We start from the raw sequence: 23,717 nt of genomic DNA, 5'->3' as shown, positions 1-23,717 counted from the left end.
TATTTTAAAGGAAAAAACCAAAATTCCCTATAAAAATAAGAAATGAAAACATATTTTATCTTTTTTATTACTGTATTCGTAAAAAAAATTATTATTGTTAAAGTTTTATAAATATAATAATGTGTTATTATTTATGAGTTTAATTACTTACTATATTTTTCAAAACTTTTTAGGAAAATGATAACGAGTGTCCTGTGGCACTCTTTTAGCATTTTATTTAAAAAATTATTTATTTAAAATGTTAACCATTTCAATTTTCAATGGATTGATTTCAGACAATTTCATATGGCTTAAAGAGTATCCGGGACACTCGTAGCAATAACAAACTTGTTTAAATTAATAATTTTACTAAAACAAAAAAAAATCTTATGTAAAATAATACACCGACACATCATGTAAAATAAACTCTCATGCATACAAGAATTTTTACATCGACAGTGTACAACAATTAAACTCTTAAATTAAAATACGGAGAATAAAGGTAAACTTTACTTTGAAAAATAAATAAATAAATAAATAAACTTGTGAGCTTTGTCTCTAGCTACTACTTTTGTCTCTCGGACGGAAACGCTCCGCTCCCATCCATGATGATACCTACTACCATCTGAAGTGGCTTGCATGTAAATTGAGCAAGTAGTTTCTGAATTAATTAATCCAAACATGAACGGTAGTTTCTGAATTAATTTTCTGTCACACCTCAATTTTAGTTACAACAACAACACATACTGTCTAGAATGTTCATTTAGCCTTCTAGCTACTATATCCATCCTCTTGCAATGGCTAATCACGATCACCACAAAGATTATTGTCTATGGTAAGCTAATTGCTTTTAACTTCTTCCTTACGCTATTGCTATTCTTTTTTCTACTTACTTACCCAAATTGTCATATGTTCGTTGGGGATGCCTTTTCTATGTAAGATCATGTCCTAATCAATAAAAAGTACTCTTCTTGCTGAAATTTGATCATTGTTAAGAGTCTCAGATTAGATGAGAGATGGTCTAAAAATATGTTCATAAGTGGCGACAATCCTCACCTTACAAGTCGGTTTTGTGGGATTGAGCTGGGACCCAAAATTTGAAGATGATGTGAGAGCCGGTGTGGGGGAAATTATCACCTTACAAGCCGGTTTTTTAGGGTTGTCAATAGTACTTTTTAATTTCTTATGTTTGCTACTTATAATCAATTAATCAATTGAATATTTGAACTTATGCAGGGACCCTAAAACAAGCCCGGCTAACAGATTAAAGAAGATCTCAATGAAAGATGCTTTTTTTAATCATAAAAACAAATCTGCTTCTACTCAAGGTTCTTTTACTCTGTTCCTATGCTTACAATTTTCATTTCAATAATCTTCGTTGTCACCAAAATTGAATAAGTGGTACTAAATAGCATCATTGTTTTCATTTTTATTTGTACTTGTAGACTTGAACCATACACAAGATTGCATTACTGACTTTGATGCTGATAAACAATCCGAATTGGTAACCGGTTGTTCAAACTTAAGGGCGAGATTTCAATTGGACAAGGCTTTTAAGACATGGAAGAAAAGATCAATTAATCACACATCCTCCCTCCCTTCTTTTTGTGTGCCTATACCAAACTCAACAAAGTCTAAAAGCTTAAGCTTCAGAGAAAATCCTACTCTATCTGATTTATACAACTTCAGATCTTCTTTGGTGAATTTCACTCTCTCTGACCTCAGAATTGCAACCAACAATTTTAGCAAAGGTGTGTAATGCCAATGGCTTCTCTTTTCGGTTAAATAGTAATATACTCATTGATATTATTTGTCATCTGTGTGTGGCCGCCTTTGTCCGTATTTTACTGCAACGTATAGGAAGGTTGGCAGCGTAACTGTAATTGCAACTGCAACTGCAATTATAAGATTATTTTCAAATATTAAATTACTTTTTAAGATTAGTTTCCATATATATTATTACTGATTTGGTTGTTGGTAGAAAATTTGATTGGGAGAGGGGGATTCGCGGAGGTTTACAAGGGTCGCCTTCTAGATGGACAGCTGATAGCGGTTAAGCGACTGAATAAAGGGACTTTGGATGAGAGAACGTCAAACTTTCTATCTGAGCTTGGCATTATTGCTCATCTAGACCATCCTAACACTGCCAAGCTTATTGGATGCGGTGTAGAAGGAGAAATGCACCTTGTCTTTCAACTATCTCCATTGGGAAGTTTAGACTCTCTTCTTCATGGTGAGAATTTATTTTCAAATATAGTGCTATACCATAACAGAATTTGAACAAATAGTTATTGTTCTGCGATACACTATATTGTACAAAGTGTTTGCAAATAGAGGCTTTGGTGACGCTATAGCATTGTCGTGTTGTGGAATTTAAATGAACCGTTACTTTCTGTGATCTGCGATTGACAATACTATCTTGTGTGAAAACTTGACTCGCTGTTTAAATGCACTTGTCTAATTACTATACTTACTTTTTCTTGACATATACATTTAGGTTCGAACAAAAACGAATTAGATTGGAGTAAAAGGTATAAAATTATGGTGGGGATAGCCGACGGCCTCCTCTATCTTCATGAGTATTGTCAAAGGCGAATCATTCATAGAGATATTAAAGCAGAGAATATTCTGCTGACAGAGAATTTTGAGCCTCAGGTATTTATCAATTAATTGTCATTATAGAGAATCATTGAAATATAGTAGTACATTCTGTATTGGCATCTGAAAAGGCTTCATGGATGTATTTTCATGCAATGAAGTTTACTACTACTTCTTCGTGTCTCTTCATGTCCCACGTTTATAGGACCATGCTCTCTTAAAAAGCGAATCTACTAGCTAGTATAATTATATATTATCTTAAGGTTTGAAATTACGGGATCAAAATCACAGAGAAATATTGATCGTTGGATTTTCGTTAAAACAGCACGATGGTGTATTTCGCCAAAAACTGTTTCATATTTTAAATTTAATTAATATTTGATAAAAAGAAAGGAAAATATGCCACGTTTACGTTCTTGCATTCCATTGACAGATTCTTCTTCGAAAAGAATAGCATTGCTAATCAACATCAATTCAAATGGAGTTTTGGTCAATATCATGGAGTGTTGACCATTGAGGATCATTCTTTGGTTCTATAATCTATTTACCACGAAATGTTTCTTCACGAAAAGCTCACGAATTATAGGTAATCAATCAAATTATTTCTTGACCAAAAACATGGTAAGTGAATATTTGTATTATTGTGTCAGATTCTCAATTACGTGTTTGTGATATTGTCGCGAATCACTTTAAAGTGACAGGTAACATTTCTGTTTCTCAAAATAGAAACGACAATGATTCTTAATACGAATAAAAACGCATGACAAACGCCTGATATACTACGTAAGACTAACTCTTTGCAAAAAAAAAATCTTTTAAATGTATTTGTTTCTTTTGGAAAAATACAAGAGCCATGTGAACAATATTGCTCGAAAAAATCTTGTAGAATTCTCTAAATAACAGCTTCCTGCTAGACAATTTATGTTTGAATCGCCTATAACATTTCACTTAATTCACCACTCTTTGAGAATTTCTTCAGATTTGTGATTTTGGGCTTGCAAAGTGGTTACCAGAACAATGTAGCCACCATAATGTACAGAAATCTGAAGGCACATTCGGGTACGCAAACATATATTATAGTATATGCAAAGTACTAAAACTATAGTAGTTTGGTAATGGTGACATTTTCATGATTTATACTACTTACACCCCTGTTGCTACTTGTCTGATAGGTATTTTGCACCTGAATATTTGCTGCATGGCATAGTAGACGAGAAAACCGATGTTTACTCCTTCGGTGTCCTGCTTTTGGAGATTATAACCGGGCGTAGAGTTTTGGATCATTTGCACCAAAGTCTTGTGTTATGGGTAATTAAGTTAATCATTTTCCTAAATAGTATATATCATGCATTGGAGGCCTGATCAACACATTGTAATTTTCTTGTTTTGTAGGCAAAGCCTTTGCTTGATGCTAATAACATCAAGGACCTTGTTGATCCTTCTCTTGGAGGTGATTATGACCAAGAACAAATGGATCGTATTGTTTTGACTGCATCTCTTTGTGTTGAGAACTCTCCTATCTTACGCCCCCGTATGAGTCAGGCAAGTATACAGAATACAATCAATTTGATTTTGAACCAATGCAATTAGTTAGCTATTACGGATAAACTAGACTACCGGACAAAAAAAAATGATTGGTCACACATACTCACATGTACACTGTTTGGTGCAGGTTTCAATACTGCTAAAAGGTGATGAATGTGCAAAAGAATATCAGAGACAATCCCTCCAAAGAACATTCTCAGAGAAGTGATGATAGAACCCAATATTACAAATCAACAAACTAACTTATCAATCTCAATAGAAAGAACATAAGCAAGTTGCCTGTGAAATATTAAACAATATTAGCTATGAAGTCCTTTAATTTTGTTTATAATAATTTGATATTTTTAGCTTTTGCACCCAACCAAATCCATGGGTATATTTCTTTTTGATAGGAAACAAGAGTGTATTCATTAATAAGAAACAAGGTCAATATAAAACATATTGAAACAAATTGTGTTGAGACACTCTCATCCACACAGTCTAGCACAAATTATACTAACTTAGTTAAGCACACAACAATATACCCTCAAAACATTCCTCCATCCGAACACACACTAACATTCATAAAGATGTCTTTCAAACGTCTAAAACAATTTCCTCTTGTTTCTCTAATCCACTGCTCCTGCTCAATGCTTCCAATTGCAGAGTGAGGGTGATTTTCTCCTCTTCTAACAAAGCAACTCTTCTAGCATAGCTCATCAACATCATTCTACACTCAGCCAACTCTTCCTTTGACTCTTGCAACAAGCTTCTCATATGATCCAACTTTGCAGACATATTTGTGGAGGAAGCTTCCTCCTACAATGATTGGCTCTTAAATTTACATAAACCAGAAATTGCAAACAAAGTATACAATCACTGCCTAGCTTAGACCATACAATCTATCTATAGATTTTAAAACAAACATATTTTATTAAAAGATTGTTGAATTCCTAATTACCTGAGGAGTACTCTTGAATACCTTGTTCTTGGTTTCGTCGGTGGTGTCTGGATGTGTAGGGAGATCATAGAGCTGCAAGCAAATATGAATGAATGAATGAATAGTTTTAAGATCACTAGATATATAGGGTTTGAATGAATAATATAAGTGACTAAAATAAAATAAAAAACATAAAATATAAGGAATACATGCTAGATTTCGTCGATGGGGGTAAAGTATTCGCGGTCACAAGAGGAAACAACAGGAATAAAATGTTTTAAGTCAGGACCATGATTAATCTCCTCCGCCATGTTATGTTATTTGTTTCTGATGCAAGCAAGGGCAATGCGGCAGCGCAGATGGATATATATGAGTTTTCGGTCTGCAGAAACAAAGTGAACTGGTGTGGACTGGACTTGGATCAAAATCGCCTTCTAATTGTTACCAAATTTTAGAGTAACACTTGCTTAACCTAAATAAAAAAAACATTGGTTCACACAATTTTTTTTAAAGCAAAATGAACTCATTGCATTTCATTCAATAATGAGGAACACCGGAGCTACACTGAAATAAAGACGCTCTAGCAAGATTGTGAGCGACTCTATTGGCTTGCCTCCTAACATAAGCTATGTTGTAATTAGCACTGGAATTGAGAAGGGAACTACAAGTTGAGAGCAAAGTGCAAAGCTCGTTCGCATACAAATAGTCATTACACAAAGCATTCACAACCTGTTGACAGCCACTTTCGAAGATAACTCTCTCAAAGTCATTGGACAAAGCGAGCGCGAGAGCATGCTTCATTGCGGCAGCTTCACATTCAAGGAACCCAAACTATCACAAAAACATATACTGATACCAAATTTCCCTTATGTCATGAAAATAGCTCCATCAGCATTACACTTCAACCAATTTGTAGAAGGTTTCTTCCAGGTAAGCACATGAGGAGGTGTAGGATCCGTATTAAGCATATTGTGGCACCAATTAAAGTCTCGGATCAGGTCTGAAGCAAGCCTACAGGAGGTCATCAAGTTCGTTCACACAAATAACAAGCTACATATAACTTAATTGATTTAATTAGTTTAAAGATCGGTGCATTCGCACATGTCATTGACTTTTATTTGATATTTAAATTTTTCATTATATTACGTTAAAAAAATTATATAAAATATTTTAAAAAAATTGTTATATAATATTGTTAAAATATAAGTGAAACTATTGTGCTAATATAAGTGAAACTATTGGGCTATTTTTTGTAACATGAGTGACGAGTGATTTTAGCGTTTTTTTGTTGGAGTGTGATTTTTTGTTCGTGATTTTTTTAAAAAAAATTAATTTTTTATATTTATTTTAATGTTTCAGATATTAGAATTTAAATTTTTAATTTTTAAGAAGAAAACAAAACCAAAATCCGTAGGAAAATCCTCAGGAATACTTGCGAATTTTCCTGAAAGCTTCAGACCTGCAGAAAAATCTTCTTAGTGACGAAAACCGCAGGAAAATTCTTTGGAATACCTGCGAATTTTGCTGAAAACTGAAAATTTACAGTTATTCTTTGCTGAAAACTGAAAATTTACAGTTATTCTTTGCTGAAAACTGAAAATTTGCATGTTTATTGACCAAAACCGTAGGTAAATCCTTGGGAATAGCTACAAAATTTTTTACCGCGGGAAAATACCGAAATTCTAGTAGTGTATATTACACAACAAATTAAAATAGAGCAGAAATTACATTATTTTTTATTTTTTTTATTTAAATAACTAATATCTACATATTTCTTGGGTTTTATTCGAGTTTTCTCTTTTGTGACTTTTTATCTAGTGTTGTTTTAATCACGTCTTAGTGCGGAGTCTTTGTTTTGATTCCCCATCTTAGTACGGTGTTTTCCCAACGTTGCAAATTTAAATACATGATTATTTCGGACATTTGAAGTTTCTCATCTCAATTGTAGGTTTTGTCTTAGACATTAGACCGTTTTATGCTATTAACTCGAATGCAGTGAACATGTTTTCAGATTTATTCTTATTAGTTTTTAGCAAAATTTAATTTGTAATAATTTCGATCTATAAATTTGAATGAAAGAATGAATATCGTTTTTTTTTTTTTTGTTACATGGAATGAATATCGTTGTTTTTGAATAAAAAAAAAAAAGTTTTTATTAAAAATAAAATAGCAGCCGTGAAATGCAAATCATTTGGCGCGTCACACCTACTACTTCAAACTTAATTTTTTTTTTGACGCATACTTCAAACTTAATTTTTATTTCTCAAAAATTAACCGCGAATATGAGTGGGAATGCCACGCTGGCAATCTGTGCCTCACCCTTTCAGCCAATCAGCACAGAGCCTGTGTTCCTATATAATAACATTCCACCGAGAAACCTAACAATACTCACTCACTCCTTCTTCTCAATCTTTTCATAATCTTCGCTCTTTGAAATTCAATTTCTTCTTCTCCGATCGGAAAATGAGTTCCACCGGTACTACCAAGGGCGGAAGAGGCAAGCCAAAGGCTGCCAAATCAGTTTCTAGATCATCTAAAGCCGGTCTTCAATTTCCCGTCGGAAGAATCGCAAGATTCCTCAAGGCTGGTAAATACGCCGAACGTGTCGGTGCCGGTGCTCCGGTCTATCTCTCCGCCGTCCTTGAGTATCTCGCTGCTGAGGTTTGTTTTCTTTTTTCCAATTTTCCTTTCATTTTGGTTCAATTTAGGGTTTTAGGTCGAATTAGATCTAATTGATTTTGAATTTTAGGGTTATTTTTTGATGTATTTGAAAATCGGAACAATTGAAACTCAATTATCTACTTTTTGTGTGGTTTAGGTTTTGGAATTGGCTGGTAACGCTGCTAGGGATAACAAGAAGAATCGTATTGTTCCAAGACACATTCAGCTTGCAGTGAGGAACGATGAAGAACTTAGCAAGCTTTTGGGAGCAGTAACCATTGCTAATGGTGGTGTTTTGCCTAATATTCATCAGACTCTGCTCCCTAAGAAGACTGGAAAGGGAAAAGGAGATATAGGATCTGCTTCTCAAGAATTTTAGGGTTTATGAGTTCTGTTCCGAATAGATCTTAGTTTATTTTACTGCAGTTGTAACATAAATGTTTAATTTCTAGTTGATTACTTTTATTATTGAAAGGATAAAGTTTTACCAATGGATTTGTTTGTTTTAATATATCATGTGTGATAAGGTTGATTTTATTCTCAATTTTACGAAACCCATCTATTTGGCCTGTTTCATTGGTCTGTTCTTGTGATATTGATTAGTCCATTGTCCAACCTTCATTTAGATTAGTCTATAAGATGTGAAATTCTAGCATGATTGAACAAATCTAATTGACATATGGGGCTATGAGTTGAGTCATAAACACATAATAAGTCTTTTTTATGATTTGCTGTATTACACCTTAATTGATGAATGTATTACACACCTCTTCATTTTTTTTGGCTCATTTGCTCCATCTAAAGTAAAATTCAACTTATTTGATAAATTGATACTCACTGCTAGAGACCAATATGATTAAACTGTGGATCTATGTGAACAACTTGTAAAATTCAACTTTTATGGTTTGTGAACAACTTGTTTTTGGAGTAGTTATAAGAAAAAATAATCACTTTGTTGTATAAAAGCTATTTAAAATAATCACAATTTTTTACAACAAAGTGATTGTTTTTTAACTTTCAAGTTTGACTATTTAAGGTTAACTTCTAAGTACTACGTGAAGCTTGAAATACGCAATTTTCACCCTTAATACAAACATCACCAACAATGTAACTTTGTTGTTAAAAAACCCTATTGCACTTTCTAATGAAGTTAAGCTATCATTTGGGGATAATGGTAAACACTAATATTTTGACGTAATTGAATTCTATTCAAGAGATTATTATTTTCAACAAATATTTTTTCATATGCATAGAGATTGAACTCTGAATTAAATGGTCAAAACCCAAATATTACATAAAGCACATAGTTTGAAATGACATTTTTTTGGCTAAAAAAAGAAAAAGAAAAGAAATGACATGTTTTTGGAGATATTAAAACCAAAGAATCATTACTTTGCCAATCTACTATATTGCATTGACCGTGAATATACCCTTGTATACTTGATCGAAAAGTACTTACATAGTCATAATTTAGACACACACATTTAAACATGTATCACATAATTATTTAAAAATAAACATTAAATTCTTTTTTCTTTCTACCGTTTTATTTAAATATGTGAGTGTGTCTCTAAATATGACGCCTAATTGGTTATGACCACATAAGTATGGCTAATACTTGATTTAGTATGAACTTATAATTAACTTTCTTTTTTGGCGAACTTATAGATAACTTAAAATTGAATCTCATAATTTTTTAATAAATTTTTACACGTAATTTAAGAATGAAAACAATGTGTAATTATTTTTATGATTTTTTTTATCTGAAACGATCAGAAGAAGTAGTCAGACGTGGAGCAACGAACCGTTAAGGTTGAAGTGGATGGTCGGGTGTACTTGTATTCACTATGACACTCAAATGAGTATGATAGCATAATGCGAGACATTTTTAAAATAACAATTGTATATCTTAATAAGTTGTGAGAAGTCATTTATATAAGGTCCAAGAGAGGAGTTGTTAATCATTGATGGATCGGTCGTGCTCCCCACTAATAATATGATTGGATCTATTTACAATTGAGGCGTTACAAGTAAAAAAATGGATATTTTCTCTTTAGGCCCCCCATGGTTCTTTTTCACCCTCTGGATTTTACTTTTTTGCCCTTCAATAAAAACTTCGGTTTCTACGAATCGAATTTTTTTTGCCTTGAAAATAAAATTCGGTTTCTGTTAACCGAAATTTCCCTGAATTTGAACTAGAAAAAACTTCGGTTTCTGCGAACCGAAGTTTTTATCAAGGGCAAAATTGGAATATTGGGGAGTATAAAAGATACATGGGGGGCCCGGAGAAAAAATATCAAAAAAATGTTATGAATCAGAGACGATTCAAGATTGATGGGAAGATGTCGTGGATTGAGCTTTTGTGTGACGAGCCTCGAGTGATTTTTAGGTCCAGTAATCATGAATTTTTTTTCAAAGAGTTTAATATTAATAAACTATACCCATATAATATCTTACACCATAGATAATTCACAACCAAATACATATAGGGCTCGTTTGGTGCACATGATAAGAGACATGATAGGATAACTCTATCATATCCTGCCGCAATCCAGTGTTTGGTGATACAGCAGGATATGATAAGTTAATCCTGAAGTTTATCCTATCCTGTCTCTCTAGTTATAATTCTTATCCTGAATTTGAGCTGAGTTACCAGCATGATAGGATAAGAAAAAACAAAATTACTGATTTATTTTATAAAATATATTTTAAAATACATAAAATAAAATTAATAAAATATAAATAATAAAATAATTAATTTTTAAATATATATGTGATTTTCTCACATGGGTAATTTTGTAATTTATATATTCTAAAAAATCAAAATTAAAAAATTTGACAAATAGGGATATTAATTTAAATTTTATAAAAAATTAAATATAATTCTTTTGCATTAGTAGTTTTATTATTTACGTATGAGATATATCATATATTTATTTGGCTTATCTAACATGTATATATTATTGAGTTATTTATTTGATCATGATTCATATAAAAAATTAAACTTGATTATTTTCTCATGATTTTTATTTTAAATTATATAAAGTTATTTGATTACTTATTTATATTTTTTATTTATAAAATTCAAAGTATTACAAAATAATTTTAAAAAAATAACAATTGTTTTACAAGAGTAATTTTGTCAATTAAATATGTTATATATCTTATCATATTATTATGAGCAAGTATGTATTAAAAACAAAATATAATAGTTATCATGTTTGTTATCATGTGTGCACCAAACACAGGATATGATAACTGAGTATAACTGTTATCCTGCTGTTATCATATCCTATCCTTATTCTGTTTTATATCATATCATGTCACTATGCTATCCTGCGCACCAAACGGGCCCATAACTTTATATGTTATTATTTCTTAACAATTAACCTTTAGAATTTATTTTATAAATTTTAAATAAAATTAATATTAAATATTTTTATTATTTTTACATATCTATATATATAATTCCTAGATAGTTGTCCAATTGTCTATCTAAACCCTAATCCACAAACCAATAAAAACCTTTCATTTAGCCACATCATCCACTTACATCCATTTAATGTGTGATACTAATTATAATTATTATTATTATTGTTTTGGGTTATTTTTCATTTTAATTATTTTGTGTATTTATTGTTTTTTTCAAAATAGTTAATGTTTTTGCTAATAATCTTTTTTCTAATTTTTGTGTATATAATGAGTTAGTCGATTGTCAGGACTATACTTTCTAATATTAGTAAAAAAAAATTAGATAAATTTTGTTTACTAATGGTTCGTATGCCCTGCATGATTTTTATCATATTCGATTTTGAGTATGAGTTAAGTTGGTTTATCTTTGCTCCGATAAGTTTCAAATTAATATAAATGACAAATTCGATAATGAAGTAGTTTATCCAACTCAGAATCCTCCAATGAGATTTATAATATAAAAAAAAACTTATGTTTACATCAATTGTTTTCCATTGTCAATTATATGTTATCGATCATTTCCAGAGTTATTTTAAAGAATGTATTAAAGATATTACTATCAATATTAACGAAGAAGATACTAAAGTAACTTCAAATGTGATGTATAAATAAGTTTTTTAAATGTATAAACACATATTTAACATACATATCACATTTAGATAACTTATATTGTTACTATTATTTTGATAATAGCTATTGTTTCAATTTTAAATTTATTATTTATACAAATAATTTTTTGATGTTATAGTATACAATAACGCATATGACCCGTGCATCGCACGGTATGTCCTTATAGTAAAACTCACGAAAACCGAATTAAATCTTTTTAATTTTTTCAGTAAAAAAATTAAATAAAGCGGAGCATTGCAAATAACATGGCGCGGTTAGATAGTTCGAAAATGCCCCAAAATGAAAAACAAAAGGAAAATCGAAAATACAATAGTTTGGCGCGTATCTGAGTGAGAATTCCACGCTGGCAATCCGTTCCTTACCCTATCGACCAATAAGCGCTGAGACGTCGCTCCTATATAACAACATTCCACCAAATTTCTCATCAAATCAAATTTGTTCTCAGTTAACAGTCTTTTGAATCGCATAATCAACTTTTAGGTTTTCCAATTTCTTCTCCGATCAGAAGAATGAGTTCAACCGGTACAACCAAGGGCGGAAGGGGCAAACCAAAGGCCGCTAAATCAGTTTCCAGGTCATCTAAGGCCGGTCTTCAATTCCCCGTCGGAAGAATCGCTAGATTCCTCAAAGCTGGAAAGTATGCTGAACGTGTCGGTGCCGGTGCTCCGGTCTACCTCTCCGCCGTCCTTGAGTATCTCGCTGCTGAGGTTTGTTTTCTTTTTTCCAATTTTCCTTTCATTTTGGTTCAATTTAGGGTTTTAGGTCGAATTAGATCTAATTGATTTTGAATTTTAGGGTTTTTTTTTATTTGAAAATCGGAACAATTGAAACTTAATTATCTACTTTTTTTTTGTGTGGTTTAGGTTTTGGAATTGGCTGGTAACGCTGCTAGGGATAACAAGAAGAATCGTATTGTTCCAAGACACATTCAACTTGCAGTAAGGAACGATGAAGAACTTAGCAAGCTTTTGGGTTCTGTAACCATCGCTAATGGTGGTGTTTTGCCTAATATTAATCAGGTTTTGCTCCCTAAGAAGACTGGAAAGGGAAAAGACGATATTGGATCTGCTTCTCAAGAATTTTAGGGTTTATGTGTTCTGTTCTGAATAGATCTTAATTTTGTTATATTGCAGTGGTAACGGAACATACATGTTTAATTGATTATTAACTGCTTCAATTTTATAAGGACAAAGGTTTATTAATCGATTCACTTGTTTCTATCAAGTTAAGAAAAATTATTAGTGTTATGCCTCTGTCTTTTCGCATCTGAAACTATCCTTGAAGTGTTCATCACAAAAATCACGTGTTAGATAAAACAAATGTTTAAACTAGGACTAAGTCTTCAAATTTAAGTGGAATGGATTGTGTCATCTGGAGACAACTTATTATTCTGTTTAATGATAGATCAATGGATAGGAATAAAATTGCTGAAAATAAATGTTGCTTTGAGACTTCTGCATTTCAACCCATAAAGAAAATTCACAATCTGTGCACCTTAAAGATTCAAATTTCTACTCTATTGTCATGAAATTGTGGCAGTAGCAACCCTTGTTAGACTGTGAGACTGCAAGTGGGAGAATGCGATTTGCGATGGTTGGTGGGAGAATGCAATTTGCGATGGGGTGGGATAATTTGTGGTTGAAGCAGCGGCAACCCCTACCAGGGTTGTGGCTGGCACGGAATATTGGGAGGGGTGGGGAATTCAGGCAAAGGAGCAGTGCAGTGCCGCAAATGCAATATCTATTCTATGATGATTATTGCTTTGAAATTATAACACTTTGCTTGGAATATCAACACTTTGCTGCAACAACCTTACTCTTGTTGTCGGTATACAATCTCTACAAATATGCCATCAAATATTTTAGTTTCAGGCGGAGCAAGTAATTGCCCAACATGGTTCTAGTCTCCTTCAGCATAAAAACAAATGTCCCTTATAAATAGATTATCTGAACTTAACCAAGTAAATTCCATTCCAATCTTCTAAACGATGTAAGTTTATCCACTTGCTCCGATTTAAAAGGAGGAGTTTTCAAAAAAGTATTCGCAACTTTGACTAGGAATAAATTGGGAATTTTGTTAGTATCCCTTATTTTTATCACCATCCATCATCAAATGATCATTAACAAAAATGTTATACACACCTTGCATTTGAGGGGATTTGATCCACCAACCTTGGATAACTTTGATATTCAAGCCATCACCAATCCTCCATCTATAGCTATGTAAAAGAACTTGTCTAGATTTTCAAATACTTACTCGTGCAGTGCAAAACAAGGAGTATGACAAAGATTATATGAGGAAAGTACTCTGCTTTAAATATCTTTGCCACTAATGAATCCGATCTCTCTATTATTTTTCATCTTTGCTAAGCCACCATCGTCGAGTTAAAAGATTGAAAGTTATAGAATCCCATACTTCTCTTTGATTTCAGACATGTCAACCTCACCCACAACATTCATCATATTTCTTTATTATTAGTTCCGCCCCCCGCCAAAAAAATATTCAGCATCCTCTCAATATCATCTCCAATGTAGCCTGTAGGTAGTAATAAATACATAGTGATAATATAAGATGGAATGGCTTAGATAACAGATTTAATCTTCACTTTTTTACCTTAGTTTTAACAAAGATCTTTCTCTCGAAGAATTCATCTTCTTCCAAATGTGGTCTTTGGTATATGAAAACATGATTTTTTTTCTCCTCCCAATCAGTGATAAAAGTCCCAAATATATTCTCATTCCCAACACATGACATACTCATAGGATATTCAAACAAGGTGATAAGGGATCTCATGGCGTAGTCACCTTCTAGGAAAAATAGAACCGACTCTGTCAAAATCATCAATACTTAATAGGTAACTGAAGTCACACAATTCATCATCAATCTCGAGAGTTGTTCTTGCGTGCGTTATTTTTATGGAACATGTGTATTTTATATATAAAAAAAATGTATCTTTCGTGATGATTATGGTGTCTATATACATAGATATATGTCATAGGAATAATGTGTTGGATCTATCACATTTTGGTAATTATTCATTAAGCCTAAATTGTGGTCTTTATTCTTTTCCTCAAATATAGTAACCGCACATAAAGATAGTGTGACAGTTATGATTGTGCGTAAAAAAATATTTTTTGTGATGGACAAAAGTTATTAATAGAGTGCAATCCTTTGTTTTGGTTCCCTAAGCCTCGTATCTCTATTCAGTGACTTACACCATCTAAGGGAGATTGTAGAAGGTTTAGAAGAGCATAAAAGTCATCCTAACCGCGAGAAAAAAATTGCATGCGGTTCGGTTTGGTTCAGTTGGTTTTTAAAAAGTCATCAAAACCAAACCAAACCAATGCGGTTAGGGTTGGTTCGATTTGTGCGATTTATCGCGATATAAAAAATATGACGATATTACCAACTGGTTACAAAATAAACACTGGAAATTCTAATTTATTTATTGTTTACATGATATAATATGCGTAAACATAAATTCCATATACATAAAAACTTATTTTTAATACAAATGGTATAGTTTTAGATCGCGTTAAATGATATATTTTGATAGCCTACTATTTTATGGACTTAATTTGGGCTGGGCTTGCTAAGTTTGACTATGTAATAGATTGATTGCTATTAGTTGATAGAGTTAAGTTATGTATTGCGGTTTGGTTCGATTTTCTAAAATAAAACCGCAAACCAAACCACGCGGTTTAAAATAAATGCGGTTTTTTACGGTTTCGATTTGAATTGGTTCGGTTTGCGGTTTTACTTTTGGATTGGTTCGGATACGAAAGAGACATGTAAGCAAAAAGTACAATCAATAATTAATATCCTAAAATGGATATGAGAAGTAAACCTAACATTACCTAAGTGATGAAAATAATTTACAAGAGACTTTGTGTCGATTTATAATTTTGGTCATCATCACCTACCCGATGTAGCCTAATACTTTAAAGTTATTTTAAAGAAAAACATAAAATCTAAAATTTCGGTACGTAAAAACCGAAATTTTTTAACGAAGGGCAAAACATGAAATCCATTGATTTTTAGAGGGGATAAAAGAAACATGGAGGAATATCATCCAGCTTTTGTCAAAAAAGGAATACAGCCAAGGAATATCTTTTGTCAAAAAAGGAATTCAGCTAAGGAATATCATACAACTTTTGTCAAAAAAGGAATACAGCTAAGGAATATCTTTTGTCAAAAAAGGAATTCAGCTAAGGAATATCATACAGCTTTTGTCAAAAAAGGAATATATGCACAGACACACAGTAGACTAAAACACAAATCTTCTTACTTTCTCTTTTTAGTTGACTTCTCTGACTGAGGTTGAAAAGTAGGCATGGCAATAAAATCCATACCCACGGGTACCCACCCAAACCATACCCGCTTTGACGGGGAAAACCCGAGTTGACTGAGTTTGGGTTTTCCCCGATTTCAAAAGATGGGTTTGGGGCGGGTAATGGGTACATTGATACCCACACCGAACCCGCCCCGTTTATAATAAAAATTAGATTTCACCTCTTTTAAATTAGAAACGCTTAAACAATCTCTTAATTTACGCACATTACAATTTCAAAACACAATTTCACTCGATCAAAACATCAAAAAAATTCAATTGGGATTTCTTCTTCCTCACTCTATCAAGTTTCTGAAGAACAACAACGAAAATGTCTGAAGAACAACAACATAACAAAGAATTGTCCATTTAATACTTTGTTATCATCAAAACATTAAGAGATTTCTACAAAAAAAAAACACATTTTGTTCCAACATTGCATACTTCACGGTTGTCGACATCAAATTACTATGCTCAAAAAAGATAAGTCGTATGAACTCCATTAATTTTATTCCGATTCTTATTTGTTTGATTACTTAAATTTATACATTGTTTGTTATTTTGATGATTCTAGGTCCAATTTTACAACAACCGTTACGGAAGGCAAGGGCGCTTCTTAGACCTTTGACGAGAGACAAACGATTTTGGACCTTCAACACTTGAGCCGAGCTCGACGGTTTGGGGAAGAAGATTTCCCGAATTTTTAGGCCTAATCCGCAAAACATAAACCAATACAAGTTTCTTCAAATTAGAGAGTAAGTGTATATGTGTTAGAAAGAAAGTGCCGTTACAACTAGCACTCCTCCTTTTTAAATTTTAATGGTAGTCTGACAAAGAGTGGATTGCAAACTAAGACAAAGTACTCCATTAGCAATTAGATGCCTAATACCGAATATTAAATAATACTCATTTAAATTGTAAATAATATCAATAACATAAACAATAGTCATTCTTGCAACCAACATACAAAATAGTTATATTTTAATCAATAACAAAAAAAAAACTCATCTAACTACTTAAAAAACATTTCTTCTAGCGGTAGGATGTAGAAGGAGAAAATACATCCACACATTTATGTTTGTATTTGAGACATGACAAACCTTTTTCTGTTTATTTTATTTTGCTGAAAAATAGACCTAGCCACTTTAGATTGGGCAAACAAAAATAGATAAAAAAAAATGTTGGAAATTTTTATTTTATTTTTTTGAATCATCATTTTTTTTTAAGAGAGCTATTACCATATAAAAATATTTTTGAGGTAAAAAAAAAATACGTGTGACACCTTATGACACCCTGCACTATGTGAGGGCCTCCCCCGTCCCATTAGTACTACCTACATGCAACCAAGTCTATATGCACAAGTGAAAGACTTATGTCACTTGTATATATAAGTGTCACCATTCGAAATCTAAATTTCTTTACACATCTGCTGCTTAAGCCACGAGAAAAATTCTGCGACTTTAAGTAGAGAATAAGGGTAGTTTGATAATTTTGTAGGGCGACCCATAATTGGTAGGGTGGGAAAAGTGTAACACATAACTTTATTTATAAGTGGGCTTGGGGCCCAAACACCAAATTGAATTAATATATAATATTAGGGTTATGTAAAAGTTGAATTCACTTCACGGCTAGCAAAAAAACACATCACAATTTCAAAACACAATTTCACTCGATCAAAACATCAAAAAATTTCAATTGGGATTTCTTCTTCCTCACTCTATCAAGTTTCTGAAGAACAACAACGAAAATGTCTGAAGAACAACAACATAACAAAGAATCTCCTCCTCCGAAGAAAACCAGGGAGTTCATTACACTCTCTCTGTACGAAAACAAACTACTAGTCAAGGCGGTGTCGGATTATGGTGCAAAAAATGGACTCAAATTCTCAGAGAAATTCCTAGATTTCAAAAGAAGGGGTTAACCGTTTCTTCTTTGAGGGTAAATTTCAAATTTCAGTTCTTGTTGATAAGTTTTTATTCAGAATCTTGATTAGGGGTTTCTAATTTCAGATGTCTATAATGATTTTAAACTATTTGTTCCAACAAAGATGCAATTTCTTATTTTTTTTTCTTTAGAATTGTGGGTTTTCCGTTTCTTGCATGTGTTGTGTTATCTTGCTGAAGTAAATTTAAAATTTCAGTTCTCGTCGATAAGTTTTTGTTCAAAATCTTGATTAGGGTTTATAATTTCAGATGTCTATAATGATTTTAAACTATTTGTTCCAACAAAGATGCAATTTCTTATTTTTTCTTTAGAATTGTGGGTTTTCCCTTTCTGTAGCAACATTGTCCTATTTTTGTTAGGCATACCCTACTCTATTTCTTTTCTGGTCTGTGTGTGCCTTTACTAAAATGTTGCAATATTCCAATTGACAAGCTTAGATATTATTCATATTCCGATTGATACAGTGCTGTTTATATTTCAATATTCCAAATAATTGAGTTTCTTGGGATGGTATAAGCTATTAGATGGGTTGATCGTGGTAGAAATGACTTGAGGTTGTATGCTGACAAAATCAATATTTAGATTGAATCCAATTGACAAGCTTTAACAAGTCCAAAATTTGTCACGAAAAGATTTACTAGAGGCATCTGTTGAAATTGGAGCTGATTATGCACTACTTATTCTAGCTAACATATTGATTATGCAAAAAGAAGTTACTGATTATACACTATGTATTCTACCTAACTTATTGTGTGTTTGCTCTTTGCTTCAAAATTTCTGAATTCTTGATAGTTTTATGGTAATTTAGTTTGACTTTTATTCACTTAAGTTGAACTTGTTAGAATTTTATACACTATGTATTCTTGATAGTTTCTGAATTCTTTGGCGACCCTGTCCTAAGCATGATAGAAATATGAAAATAATGACACAAACAAGTAATGACACACACACACACAATGAGTTAGTAGAACGTAGTACTGAAAAAGTACAAAGTTAAAGGAACTCCTAAGCATGGCAATAAAACCCATACCCGCAGGTACCCACCCAAACCATAATCGCTTTGACGGGGAAAACCCGAGTTGACTGGATTTGAGTTTTTCCCGATTTCAAAAGATGGGTTTGTGGCGGGTAATGAGTACATTGATACCCACTTCGAACCCGTCCCCGAACCCGCCCCGCTTATAATAAGAATTAGATTTCACCTCTTTTAAATTAGAAACGCTTAAACAATCTCTTAAATTACGTTTATATATTTATTTTTTATTTTAATTTTAGTATTAAACAAACCATTTTCTCAAAAAAAAAAATTCTTTATTTTAAAAAATATTGTTGAGAGAAAATAATTTTGGACATTTAACTTTTTTTTTAATAAAAAAATACTAAAATATAATCTAAATTCATGTGGAAAGAGGCGTAATGGGGATACCCGAAACCCGATGGGGATACCCGATCCCCGTTGGGTATGGGTTTGGGGTTATCATTTTTATCCCCACTCAAATTTGGGATGGATTTGGAGAAACCCAAACTTTATGGGTTTGAGTTTGGGAGGGCAAAACCCGTCCCCGCCCCGCCCTATTGCCATGCCTCCTGTCATTGGTATTTGAGAATGCCTTTGCATCAATTTCTTCAAAGTTGTAAAAAATCTTTTGATTATATTTAAGGTAAAAGTTGAAAAATAATGGTTAAATCTTTTTGGTAAAAGTAATTCTTGTATAATTACAACTCCAAATAAAAATTATTTTGGTGCACACACACAAATAAAAAATTTTATTGTAAAATATTTTAGTCATATAATTTAGTATTACTTTATCATCTTTTCAATTAATTTTTTCAAATTTTTTTTGTGTTTACCTGAATAAAAATTATATTTAGGGTTATGCCTATTTAAAAATTACTCTTTGGTAAATGTTAAACAAGATTCGCTTAAATACTTATGACATTTGTTGATGTCTTTAAATAATAATTATGACATTTTGTGAATTTTTATAAATAATGACTTAAAACATTTCTTTGGCCCCCCTTAAATTATTTTAAAAGATCTCTTCTCCCTTAACTTTATTAAAAAAATGGTTATATCTCTTATTTTATTTATGTGGTGGAGAAGAGAACCAATTGAATGGAAAAACAACAACGGCAGCCTTCAGAGGTGTGGCATGGAAAACAAAATACAGTAAGTAATAATCAAATGATATTATGATAGCTAGCTAGCCAGCCAGATTAATGGGCGGTTTTATTTACTCATCAAATAAAATAAAATAATTTGATTAAATGAGCGGTTTGGTTTTGATGCACGGTGGCGTGGTTCTCTTCCAACCAAAACTTGCAAAGTTGAGAAGAATCCAATGCGTCAACAAGGTTGGAGTGAGTAGCTGTAGGCAACAATTACTTGAAAGTGTAGACAAAGAGTTAACAAAAGGAGATGATAGAGCTGCTCTTGCACTTGTCAAGGATTTACAAGGAAACCCCAATGGGGGGCTTCGTTGTTTCGGCACAGCTAGACAGGTTCGTTAATTAATTAATTAAAGTGACAGACAGACACTAATAATCATCATTTTACATCTGTTCCGAGGGAATTTGAAAACTTTGAGATATATCAAGTTAGTTAGGATTAGGAGGAGTATATTTGAAAGATTAAGGATTGTGGTTTGTTTCATTTATGGATGTTTAGGTTCCTCAAAGGCTTTATACATTGGATGAATTGAAGCTAAATGGAATTGAAGCTATGTCTCTACTATCACCTGTGGATACAACTCTTGGTTCAATTGAGAGGAACTTGTTGATTGTTGCCATTGTTGGAGGGTTTGCTGCTTCCAATGTCTTTGGAATTTCCCAACAACAAATCTTCTATATATCCTTGGGATTGCTGTTTCTATGGACTTTTGACTTGGTATTTATTTCTACTTGCACCTGGACTGTAATTTACTGCATTCATTTCACTATATCAAAACACACACTACGCGAATGAAGTGAACTTGTTAATTTCTCGTTTTTAACATCCCTGTATACTGTCTTTTTATCATAAAACAACCTTGTTACTTTGTTAGTATTTAAGATTCACTGCACTATGAAAATTATGACCAAGTTTATTTATCAATCATCGTTAGCTGTTAGTTAAAGTCCCGTTACATCCATGTTTTTTCGGCGACATGCTACAATTTGACTGTGAAGGAAGTTTTTTTCTTAACTATGCTCGTCAAATTGAATGTTTGCAGGTCTCTTTCGGTGGAGGTCTTAGTAGCTTGGTTGTTGATACAATTGGTCACAAGTTCAGTCAGAAATACCACAACCGGGTTATTCAAGTCAGATTCATTTTATTGCTAGTACTTGCAATAATTTTATTTCATATAACTTCCATCATGTAACTAGAACAAAATTTAATTTTGCAGCATGAAGCTGGGCATTTCTTAATTGCTTATCTGGTTGGAATACTTCCTAAAGGATATACAATTTCTAGTTTGGATGGTCTGATGAAGGAGGGTTCTTTCAATATTCAAGCAGGCACAGCCTTTGTCGATTTTGAGTTCCTCGAAGAAGTTGGTTTCTTTATTTGCTCCATATATTTAATTTAATGCATTTTACTTTCAAGGTACTAGAAAGAGAGAAAGAGTATCCACTTGGGATGTGTCGTTTGCATGAATTAATGCCTGTCCTAGTAACATGGCTTTGACCGTTGTTACAATTTAGCAGCAAGAGACCATGTCTTTTCGTGTCTATTTTGGTCGACTGACTCCATAACATTTATGTAATTGATAGAATACCTGTTTCAACCCGCTTTAAACATTTTGCTTATCGAGTAGACTATGAACTGCTGTTAGTTGACAACTATATATGTTGATTGTTAGTGCATTTCGTGTCATGCAGGTTAATGCAGGGAAAGTATCATCTACGGTATGTTTCTGTCTTACAAACATGTAATTTTCAACGCTTCTTTTGCTTTAATCGATGATGTGCAGATTATGAAGATTGATTATCTGACAAATCCTTTGTTTTATGTTGTTATTAGACATTGAACAAATTTTCATGTATAGCTTTGGCTGGGGTATGCACCGAGTATCTTATATATGGAGTTTCTGAAGGAGGTTTGGATGACATAAGAAAGGTTTGTAACTTGCTATGTTTTGTCACAACAAGTCGACAAATTGAATGTTCACAGGGTAATGACTTATTGACATTGATGAATATAATTTTCTAAATTGTGTATAGTTAGATTCTTTGCTCAATGGGCTAGGCTTTACACAGAAGAAGGCGGATTCTCAAGTTAGATGGTCTGTGCTAAATACAGTCTTACTCTTGCGTCGGCATGAAGCAGCTCGAGCTAAGCTTGCTGAGGCCATGTCTATGGGAAGTTCGGTAGGATCCTGCATTGACATTATAGAGAGTTCTATCGATGTTTCAGATCTACAACTGAAGGCCGAAGCTGGACCCCCTTGATGTTTTTGCTTCACCACTTCTACACTATACTCCTGCATTGTGGTATATTGGTTCAAATTTAGAAAAAACTTTCATTCGGCATTACGCTGGGCAAATCTTCTGCAAGCAGAATGTGAATCGATTTTGTGACAGTGGAAAACAATGAATCAGTGCAGTTCTTGAGTATACTGGCTAGCGATTTCGGAGACTGTGTGCGTGAAGGATCGTTTATGGAGAGAAAAAAAAGGATTAGTGATGTAACCCTGCAAAGTAGGTTTAATTTTAAAGGATAAGTAAACTTGTATATAAAGTGATGTAACTCTTTTGAACATATTTATATTCCTATATGGTTATATGTATCGGAAAGAGCTTGACCATTGTCTGAACATTTCAACCAAAGAAATTCAGTCTCTGAGAATGTAGCTGAGACACTGTCATTGCCATAATGGTCATATGTTAGACATGTACTGTGTAATCTGTATCTTACTCCCTCCGGTCTCACATATAGACAAAATTCCTTTTTTTTAGGTTCATTGAACCAAATACATCGGTTATTCAATGAATCTGATATATTTTTTTTTTTTGCCTATATATATATATATATATCATATATGGGACCAGAGGGAGTATAATTTTGGGATTCTTTGTTGTATCCTACTTGACTGAGAAGTTAAATGATGATAACAAGAGAAAAATGTTTTCCTGTATCTACCCTTTGCCTTGAAAGAACTATGCACATTAAAAACATCATTGGTTGGACAATATTCATTTTTTTTTTGGACAAAATATTTTCACAAGGCATGATTGATTGGTGGTATCATATATTTTATAAATAGCTATTGGAAACTCACACAAAAGTCAATGAGTCGAATTTCAAATCCCAGTCATGACATCCGATTTTTGACATTTTTAACATAGTATAATAGATATCTCAAAACATAGTATAATAGATAAAATAACGATTAATATATATTTTTTTTATATATAAAATTACAAGTAAATAAGAAACAAAATTACATTTGCAGATTTGTTGCTAATAAGTGCTAATAATAATGAAATTTAAATATAATGTAATTGTAGAATAAAGACATACAATTATTATTTGTTTTTTATAATGACATACAATTATATTAAAAAAGAAAAATAGTAATACTAGTACTACTAGTATTATAGTAAAACTAGTAGTATTAAGGATTTAATTAACTTGATTCAAAAAAAAAGAAAGAAAAG

At 32.4% G+C, this 23,717-nt stretch overlaps 4 protein-coding genes across 5 annotated transcripts; all 4 read left to right on the top strand.

The window, feature by feature from the left end:
* Positions 1-583: 583 nt before the first annotated feature.
* LOC123889014 (receptor-like cytosolic serine/threonine-protein kinase RBK2) lies at positions 584-4,330 on the top strand. The gene is made up of 9 exons (XM_045938186.1): positions 584-814; positions 1,216-1,307; positions 1,425-1,730; positions 1,961-2,212; positions 2,477-2,634; positions 3,557-3,636; positions 3,750-3,885; positions 3,970-4,119; positions 4,250-4,330. The coding sequence occupies exons 1-9, from the start codon at positions 777-779 to the stop codon at positions 4,328-4,330; spliced, it is 1,293 nt and encodes a 430-aa protein (XP_045794142.1). The 5' UTR covers positions 584-776.
* A 3,100-nt stretch (positions 4,331-7,430) lies between these two features.
* On the top strand, positions 7,431-8,228 carry LOC123890864 (histone H2AX). Its single transcript, XM_045940581.1, has 2 exons — positions 7,431-7,702; positions 7,860-8,228. The coding sequence occupies exons 1-2, from the start codon at positions 7,505-7,507 to the stop codon at positions 8,079-8,081; spliced, it is 420 nt and encodes a 139-aa protein (XP_045796537.1). The 5' UTR covers positions 7,431-7,504; the 3' UTR covers positions 8,082-8,228.
* A 4,001-nt stretch (positions 8,229-12,229) lies between these two features.
* On the top strand, positions 12,230-13,056 carry LOC123890863 (histone H2AX-like). The gene is made up of 2 exons (XM_045940580.1): positions 12,230-12,510; positions 12,667-13,056. The coding sequence occupies exons 1-2, from the start codon at positions 12,313-12,315 to the stop codon at positions 12,886-12,888; spliced, it is 420 nt and encodes a 139-aa protein (XP_045796536.1). The 5' UTR covers positions 12,230-12,312; the 3' UTR covers positions 12,889-13,056.
* Positions 13,057-20,156: 7,100 nt separating this feature from the next.
* Positions 20,157-22,933, top strand: LOC123890862. Of its 2 annotated transcripts, none has more exons than XM_045940579.1 (8): positions 20,157-20,297; positions 20,346-20,579; positions 20,746-20,964; positions 21,290-21,376; positions 21,464-21,610; positions 21,939-21,965; positions 22,081-22,176; positions 22,285-22,933. In XM_045940579.1, the coding sequence occupies exons 2-8, from the start codon at positions 20,346-20,348 to the stop codon at positions 22,303-22,305; spliced, it is 831 nt and encodes a 276-aa protein (XP_045796535.1). In that variant the 5' UTR covers positions 20,157-20,297; the 3' UTR covers positions 22,306-22,933. The 2 variants fall into 2 exon arrangements, with proteins under 2 accessions (XP_045796535.1, XP_045796534.1); XM_045940578.1 differs by having other exon boundaries at positions 22,281-22,933.
* The last annotated feature ends 784 nt before the right edge of the window (positions 22,934-23,717 follow it).

This window comes from Trifolium pratense, linkage group LG6 (assembly GCF_020283565.1).
Source record: "Trifolium pratense cultivar HEN17-A07 linkage group LG6, ARS_RC_1.1, whole genome shotgun sequence".
NCBI classification, from domain to species: Eukaryota; Viridiplantae; Streptophyta; class Magnoliopsida; order Fabales; family Fabaceae; genus Trifolium; species Trifolium pratense.
Note: the sequence above shows the minus strand (reverse complement) of the source record. Positions and strands in the feature narration are given on the sequence as shown.